Below are 9,253 nucleotides of genomic sequence, written 5' to 3'. Positions count from 1 at the left end.
TTTAATAAATTACACCCTTTTTCGCCCAAGGCCTGCACCCAGGTGAAAGCAGTGAGTGAGGCGGTGGGGACTGGCGGGGGCTGGAGAGAGCGTGACCACCTAGAAGGCATTCCTACTGGGGCCAGTGTTTTCAGATCTAACGTTTTCAAAAGGAGCCAGAAATCCAAGTTTTAAAAAGACCCTCCCCCAACCCCAACATTAAATCCTGCAAATAATTATTTTTGGAAACAATGTAAGCCAATGGTTCCTAATGTTTAATTTTTGTTTTCAGTCCTCACCTGAGGATATGTTTTTATTGATTTGAGAGAGAGAGAGAAACATCAATGTGTGACAGAAACATCCATCAGTTGCCTCCCGTACGCACCCCGACCGGGGCTCGAACCCACAACCTAGGTATGTGCCCTGACCAGGAATTAAACCCACAACCTTTGGTTACGGGACGACCTCCAACCACTGAGGCTCTGGCCTGGGTGCCTCTGGTTTAATGTCTTTCTCACTGGGCTCAGCTCCACAGGGCACATGCCCCGCATGTGACACGGCATCTGAACGCAACAAACGAAACACAAAGGCAGGCAGGCCTCGGCCAACACAGCACCAGGGCGTCAGAAAGGCTAGCAAGGACATGGCAAGCACCATCCACCCTCTCTTGTGGACGGCCTGCTCGGAATGCCTCCAGCCCCCTACATCCTCCTTCCGGGCCCTGGCCTCACTGGCCTCCCTGCTGCCATCACAATGGCCGGAGCCGCTCCTGGCCGGGGCCTCTGTGACATCAACCCGGCTCAGCCCCAGCACTCAGAATCCAGGTGCGAGGGCAGGCAGACCCACCATGAGCAGCCTCCTCCCCCACCCCTGCTCACCATGCGGACCCTGAAATGGACCCTGTTCCTGCCCGTATGCCTATCTTGCGGCTACGCCTTTATGTTTTCTTCTCTGAGGGAGAATGTCAAAGCACCCCCCGGAAAGGTGCCTTGCGGAGGGCACTTCCGAATTAGGCAGAACCTACCAGAGCACGCCCCAGGCTGGCTCGTCAGCAAGTGGCTCTGGTTCTTTTTTATTGTTATACTGTATCTAATTCTCAAGTTTCGAAGAGACCGTGAGAAGATGAAGGTAAGGACGGCTCCATGCTTTATCCCAGGTTGCTGCCCCCTCAGAAATCTCCGACCCCGAGACATGGGGGTGGTCCAGGCAGGACGGTAGAGTAGAAGGGATTTTAATGCAAAGTAACCACCGCGGTCCTGGGAGACGCTGGCCAGTCCTTTCCTGATGGAGCCCAGACCCACCACGGCTGGGAGTACATTGGAGACCAGCTTCTGGTTACTGGTTGAAGGAAACCTTGGCTTGGTATTTAGCCTGTTCAATGAGTTTGTTCAATGAGGATAGATTCAAGAACTTGGTGTGTTTGGGGTCGAAATTATTCACAGAGCCAGATTCGCTGCCCGAGGTTTAATTTCCCTAGCGGTTGACTTCTTACAAGTTGCTGAGTCGAATGCAGTTGATAGCATTATCCCCAATAAAGGTAGAGAGCTTTGTAAAGGGATAGAGGTGTGAAAAGGTGATAGCCCCTGCCTGCAGCAGCCAATCATCTCCATGATGGGGAACGAGACAGAAAATGGCAGTGTATTCTCTACCAGACGGACCCCCACACCTCCCTGGGCTGTGTCCAAACCGACCAGAGGGGCTGGCAAGCCTCTCTGTAGAGGCCCAGACACTAGATGTTTTCAGCTTTGCAGTGAGTGACTCAACTCTGCCACTTTAGTCTGAAAGCAGCCCTAGAGCAGTGGTCGGCAAACTCATTAGTCAACAGAGCCAAATATCAACAGTACAACGATTGAAATTTCTTTTGAGAGCCGAATTTTTTTAACTTAAACTATATAGGTAGGTACATTGTTATTAACTTAATTAGGGTACTCCTAAGGCTTAGGAAGAGCCACACTCAAGGGGCCAAAGAGCCTCATGTGGCTCATGAGCCGCAGTTTGCCGACCACGGCCCTAGACAGTATGTGTGTGAATGAGCAGGGCTGTGTTCCAATAAAACTTTATTTACGATAACAGATGGTGGGCCCCATTGGCCCTTGGGCAGTAGTTTGCCAGTCTCTGGACTAGAGCAACGCTAGGACCTTCTGTTACGTGAGCCCACCTCTCCTGGACCTGTGTCCAAGCCCCCAAAGCTGACGGTGTTATTCACCCCGCACATCTTTGTTGACAGGAAAAGACCCCTCCTGGCCCTCGAGGCTCTTTGGTTCGTGCTGCACCGAAGAAGAACCAGTGTGCTAACCCCAGCAAAGACTACGCACTGCACACCTTAAACCAGCTCGAGATGGACCTCGTGCAGTTCATGTCCAAGGTGCGGAATCTGAAAGTCGCCTTGGCAACTGCCGGTGACTACAAGGGGCAGAACTTTGAGAGGCCTGCAGACCCACATAACAATGTTACCATCTACGAAATATGGGGCGAAGACGACTACGAATAACGGGATTTGTGTGTCAAAGGAGGACAGGAAAGTCGAGGGTAGACACACCATATGCAAACTAATAAAACTGTTCTGAAGGAAAATCTCAAATCTGAGATGTTTTCCCCTCTGCGCTTAAACCTGAAAAAATAAATGTGAGGCCAGTAGCCATGGGCGTGGCCATGAAGGTTTTGTTTTTTGGCCTTTCTTGCTTCCTCCAGGGTTGTGGTGGTGAGACACTTGGCCAAGGGGCCAGGGCCGGAGAACAAGGTTTAGGAAATTTGGGGTGTTAATGTCATTTCCATACTTGCTGTCTTTATATTAGCTATTTGTGCAAATGATGGAACTGATTATCTTATAATTGATTACATTATAAAGGACAACTCTAATGATGGGTGTAATAAAATGATTGAATTAGGGGTGTGTGTGTGTGTGTGTGTGTGTGTGTGTGTGTGGCAGATGATGGTTTCTAGAATCATTTGATTTTCTTACCCCCAAAAGTCTTATTCATTTTAGCTCATGAAGCATTGACTGTCTTCTACCAATTAGCAGTTACATATGTCCAATTGAATTAAGAAAATGGAGAATTGATTCATACTAACCAGGGCTCTGTCAATTGCTATGAATGTTCTTTATAGTACCTATTAAAATATGGATGTTTTGGCATGTTACTATGGCTAATGGGAAGTACATGTGCTTAATACAGCTGTTAAGTTGGCTTATGACCCCTTCTGCAGGCCACCCGGACTGTTTATAGATGCGCCGTGCAGGCCCAGAGGAACAGCTGAGGACTCAGGGCAATTCCCCTCCTTCCACCTTCCTTCCCACTACAGAAGGCTAAGTCCCGCCCTGGCTGGTGTGGCTTGGTCGGGCGTCCTCCCATGCACCCAAAGGTCCCCAGGTCCGTTCCTGGTCAGAGCATGTTCCCAGGGTGTGGGTTTGGTCCCTGGTTGGCAGCCATTTAAAGGTGTTTCTCTCTCATCAATGTTTTTCTCTCTCTCTCCCCGTCTCTCTTCCTCTCTCTCTCTAATAATCAATAAAAACATATTTTACCCCCTAAAAAGTTAATTCCCACTGTTTGAACAACGTCTTCAGCATCTGTCCCACGTGAGCGTAGGAGTTAGGCCTCTAATGAAAGCTGCCTGTCTGCTCCCTCGTGTCAATGTTACTCGTCTTTGGAAAGTGGTCCCTGAACACTTGACCTCGATTACAGGATAGGGGAGAACGGAAGGAGCTGAGATTATTTCTGGGTTCTTACTGTTTTCAAGCGAATGAGACTCCTGTGAGTTATTTTCACAGGACACTCTGAAGAAACTCAGGTAAGCACACAATACTTTGGTTTTAGCCTGTGAATTCAACATGGGACAGATTTTAGATTAGAATAGAGACCATCTAAAAAGCCAGTGGTGCCCGGCTGGCATGGCTCAGTGGTTAAGCGTCAAGCTGTAAACCAGGAGGTCACGGTTCGATTCCCGTCAGGGCACATGCCTGGGTTGCAGGCTCAATCCCCAGTGTGGGGCATGCAGGAGGCAGCTGATCAAATCTCATCATTGATGTTCCTATGTCTCTCCCTCTCCCTTCCTCCCTGAAATCAATAAAAATATTTTTTAATAAAAAATAATAAGAATTAAAAGCCAGTGGTCACCAAAAAAGCATGGCTCACAGGCCAAAGCCAGCCTGCGGGTTGCTTTTTTAGGGCCCTGAAGATAAAAGTGCTTTTTATAGTTTTTAATGGTTGGGGGGAAAATTAAAGAATGAGTAATATTTCAGGATATGAAATTCAAATTTGAGTGGTCATAAGCACACGCCACTCCCATCATCCACATATCGCCCGTGCTGCTTTCGCACGAAGTGATGGATTCAATTATTGCACAGAAATCGCATGACCCGGAAGCTGAAAATACTTACTAACCAGCCCTTCACAGGAGAAGCTGGCCACACCCTTGCACATGCTACCCTCATGTATTATGTTCGCAACCAGGAAAAGCACCGGCCTGCGGACTGAAGGGTCCTGGGTTCGATTCTGGACTGGGGCTCATACCTCAGTTGCTGGCTTGATCCCCAACCCCGGTTGGGGCACGTGCAGGAGGCAACCAATCGATGTGTCTCTTTCTCTCTCTGTCTCTCCCCCTCCCTTCCGCTCCCTCTAAACATCAGTGGGAAATGCCCTCGGGTGAGGAGTGACAGAGTGACCCCACGCTCTCTAGCCTAATGCTCCGCTCTGCAGGACACACTCCGCCCGGGAAGTCCTGCCCTCAGCCCGGTCAGTGTCACGCGATGTTTTCACACAAAAATGCGTGAGAGGAGGCTCAGGAGCTAGAGCGCCACAAAGCTCCCCACTTCTGCTGTCAGAGCGTAAACGCAACTCCGAACGCCCCACGCTCCTGGTTCCAGCGGGCACTGCAGTGGCCACGCGGACGTGTCCCCGAGGGGCTCACTCAGGCAGCTGGCAGAATGCTTCCTCGCGCTATAGGGCCATGGAGTCCCGCTTCTCCATCACCTCCGCCACGCTCTGCTCTCGGGGGGCGGGGGGGGGGGGGCACCCCAGGGCGAGACCCCAAGGCCTGAGGACTGAAACCCGAGGCAGACCCAGCTGGAGAGACGAAGGGGATGGGGCTTCATGGGGACCCTACCGAAGCAGCATGGAGGACGGTGACACATACCTGGGTGAGGGTGGGGGCAAACTTCTCAGATGGCCCCAGGGCCACAGGCCTTGTCGGTCTCTCCCCTGAGTGTGGGCAGCTGCTGCGACTGAAGGGATGGCCACTCCAGTGATTACATTGCATTACAAGGGGCTCCCTCGGGGCCAAGACAGCCTCCTGGTGGCAGGGAAGAAGCAGATGCCACTTTTGAGGGGGAGGGTCACAGGGCAAGGACGTGAGGGCCACCTCTGGGACCTGAGAGTGGTCTCCAGTCAGCATCTAGAAAAACCAGGCACCCACCCAAACCAGTGGCCTGGAGGAGGCCCCAGGCCTAATGAGGAGAAACCTCGCAGGCTGAGGTTGCTAAGCTCTACGCCAGAACGGGCCTCTAGCCCTGAGACTGTGACGGACAAACGAATCAGCGCCTCAAACCACAAACACCTCTCCCCACCTGGGCATGTTATCATCTCACCAAGAAGCAGGGTGAGCACAGGACAGTAGATACAGAGAGAGAGAGAGAGAGAGAGAGAGAGAGAGAGAGAGAGAGAGAGAGAGAGAGATCTCAATGGACTCATCACAGGGAATTGTGATAATTGCTCTATTTTCTTAGCAGAGGCTCTATTTTGTAGCCTCTGTGACTAATTTATAAATTAAACTTCATCACAGGTCTTATACGTGGGAGAAGGACAGTATGCATAGGGTTCGGCACTGTCCATGGTGTCAGGCATCCACGGGTCTGGTCACATTGTCCACAGGTAAGGGGCTAAGACAGAGAGAACCTCCTTGTACCCTCCCCCACTTCCCCCAATTCCCCCAGTTCCCCCAGTTCCACCAGTTCCCCCAATTCTCCAGTTCCCCCAATTTCCCCCAGTTCCTCCCAGTTCCCCCTGTTGCCCCCAGTTCCCCCAATTCCCCCAGTTCCCCTAGTTCAGTGTTTGGAAAATTGGTTCACAAGCTACATGCGGCTCTTTGGCCCCTTGAGTGTGGCTCTTCCACAGAATACCACGTGCGGCGCACGTACAGTGCGATTGAAACTTCGTGGCCCACGCGCAGAAGTCGGATTTCAGCCTGGGTGAGTCTATTTTGAAGAAGTGGCGTTAGAAGACGTGGGGGGTGTCGGTCGGTCGGGTGACGGGGATATCGGCGCAGTGGGGCCTCGGGATACACAGCGCGGGGGAGGTACAATGTTTTGAGGTACGTTCGCTGAGGTCAACCCCTTCCAACTCTCCCATCCACACTCCTCTATCTGAAACAAGTACACAAGACGAGTGTGGATGGGAGAGTTGGAAGGGGTCGACCTCAGGGAATGTACCTCAATCAGATTGAGGACGTTTTCAGCAAAGGCCAGCTTAGGAGTACCCTAATTAAGTTAATAGCAATGTACCTACCTATATAGCTTAAGTTTAAAAAATTTGGCTCTCAAAAGACATTTCAATCGTTGTACTGTTGATATTTGGCTCTGCTGACTAATGAGTTTGCCGACCACTGCTCTAGTTCCCCCAGTTCCCCCCAGTTCCCCTGATTCCCCGAGTTTCCCCACTTCCCCCAGTTCCCCCAGGGGTCACATCTTACATAACTGCCGCTCCCAGTAATTTTTTTTAGATTTTGGATTCGTGGCCAACGTTTCACAATGAGATTCACGTAGAGCCCAGTGAGGGAGACACAGTGAACCGAGGAGTGTGTGTAACTTGCAGGAAACCACAATGTGAGTGACTGTCCTAGGCTTCAGCCTGTGCCTTCCCGCTGACCTTGGGTGGCAGGCAGCCCCCCCTGGCCCACAGGTCCCGCGACCCCCTGTCCCTTCCTCCTCCACCTCTGCCCCTCGAGCCTTCTGTTTCATCCTCCCTGAATTTTTTTCTTTCTTCTGGCCACAGAGACTCCACTGGGTGAATGGACTCTCTTCTGTGCAGACATTCAGGAAGTTTCCAATAGTTTGAAATGGCACATCTATATACATAAAAGCCTAAGCGACCGTTAGGACCAGAACAACCAGAATGACCAGAACAACCAGAATGACCAGAATGACAGAACGACCGGTTGACCAGTCACTATGACATGCACTGACCACCAGGGGGCAGACACTCAACACAGAAGCTTCCCCCTGGTGATGAGTGCGCTACCATAGCCAACTGCCTGTGGTCCCTCCCCCCGGCCGGCCAGCCCCCATCGGCCCCTGTTGCTAAACCATTTGTAGGCCATCTGCTTCTGGGTTGGAGTTTCATACACAGCAGAGCAGCTCCCTCGCTGCAATCTATTGAAAGTCAGCCTTCGACACAAGGGTTTGTCTCACTCCAGTCCTCTCCCTTCCCCAGGGCCACCTGCCCACCAAGGTGGTGACACAGTGGCGAGGGAAGGATGGGGGGGGGGGGGGTTGAGGCGGGGAAGCACACAGTGGTGGGGCAGCGTTGGTGTCTGGCATCTGTTCCTTCTGTGCCCAGCCCGGCGACCACTGGCCTCCTCTCCCAACCCCACTGGGGCCTTTGGGCCCCGGGCTGGGAAGGGGAACCGAGAGTGGGTGGAGGCAGATGTGGCCCCTTTCCCAGGGAAACCGAGGGCCGGCTCCCTCCTCAGAGCTGGCGGCCAACCTCCCGCGGTCCCTCTCTGCCCCCTCTCCATGCACGAATTCGTGCACCTGGCCTCTAGTAATGAGTATAACCTTGTGCATAAGAATTTTTGTGTGGTCAGTGTTATTCTCAGGGCAGAGGCCTAGAGGTAGGATTCCTAGGTGGAAAGGCACGTGCACATGTACTTTTGTTAGTGTTGCCACACTTCAAAGGGCTACAGCAATTGGCATTCTCACCAGGAAACCAAAACAGATCTTCAAACCCATGTGCGGAGAGATGGCGGGATACAGCTATCTTAAAAGGTGTGGCTTGCAGTGACCAGAGATGGCCACTAGGTGGCAGGCACAGCCCATCACAAAGAACAGTGAGTTTTAAAAAGATTTTGCTTGAGGGGCCCTTGAGGAAACTAAGGTGGCAGTTGAAGGTATAGAATCTGCGACACATAATCACGTTGTGTTGAATGGGAGCCGTGGTCCTGCCCGCTTCAGAGCTTCCCTTTCACAGTGCTGCGGTCTTCCTCCGGGTGAGGGCAGTCCCACGTGTTGCTCTGGACATAAAGAATTACTTGTGCCCTGGCTGGTGGCTCCGTTGTTAATTCACCAAAAGGTCACTGGTTTGATTCCTGGTCAGGGCGCGTGCACAGGCTGTAGGTTCGTTTCCTGGTCCTGGTGTGTGCAGAAGGCAACGTCAATGTTCTCTCTCACATCGATGTTCCTCTCTCTCTCTCTCTCTCTCTCTCTCTCTCTCTCCCTCTCTCCCTCTCTCACTCTCTCCTTTCTTTTCTCTCTTAAAAAAATCAATAAAAATTGTTTTTAAATTAGCTGTAGCTCCATTTTGAAAACCTATAAAAAGGAAATCGGATGAGAAAGAAGGGGCCGTGGCGGGGGGAGGACTGGGGCGGAGGCAGGCTACTCCTCAGGCATCTCCGCGCCGTCACAGGCGCCCAGGTGACCTGCCCGGAGGTGACAGCGGCCTGGCCATGCGCAGAGGTGGGTGAGTGGGAGGGGGATTTGGGAGGCAGCAAATAAGAGACTCAGCTTCCTGAGGGCAGGGCCAGGGCCGTGTCCCCCACCACAGCCAGCCCCATTATCACCTCGCGCCCCTCTCCCTCTCACGCCTCCTGCACCCCCTCCTTCAACTCCTTCAAGGCTGTGCTCACCACGCCAGCCCCTCCCTTGCTCCCCTCCAGGGTGAGGGCTCTGGGGACTGAGGCTTCCCCACCCGAGCCCACTCCTGGCACTCAGGAAGCAGCCCTGCCCGGGGCGGGGGGGGGGGGGGGAGCGGGGGTGGGGGGGGGCAAACTTCCAGATCAGCGCCCTCCCAGGTGTGTGTGTGGTTCCAGACGCCAGGCAGACACTCCTGGCGTTTTGATCTCACTTGGACCAGCAGCCACCTCACCTGACCTTGTTTTTCCAGAAACACCATCTCCCACTGACTCATTCATTCTTCCTCCATTGGGCCATTTATCTGCTCATCGCTCGGCCCATACCCAGCAGGCATTACTCCGTGAGCATGTGGTGGGAGTCGATGCAAACGTGCACCGCGCTGTGATACCCTCTCACGCCCACAAGAGACGACGATCACAAAAACAGAAAATA

General features: G+C 52.6%; 1 protein-coding gene across 1 annotated transcript; it reads left to right on the top strand.

Moving 5' to 3' along the window:
- Positions 1-858: 858 nt before the first annotated feature.
- On the top strand, positions 859-2,617 carry LOC308523100 (protein FAM209-like; the record flags this gene model as incomplete). The annotated part of the gene is made up of 2 exons (XM_081096773.1): positions 859-1,107; positions 2,207-2,617. 2 exons carry the CDS (start codon positions 859-861, stop codon positions 2,468-2,470), a joined length of 513 nt encoding a protein of 170 aa, XP_080952899.1. The 3' UTR covers positions 2,471-2,617.
- Between the last annotated feature and the right edge of the window lie 6,636 nt (positions 2,618-9,253).

The sequence above is a fragment of the Myotis nattereri genome (genome assembly GCF_964212035.1).
Source record: "Myotis nattereri genome assembly, chromosome: 8".
Lineage (NCBI taxonomy): Eukaryota > Metazoa > Chordata > Mammalia > Chiroptera > Vespertilionidae > Myotis > Myotis nattereri.
Note: the sequence above shows the minus strand (reverse complement) of the source record. Positions and strands in the feature narration are given on the sequence as shown.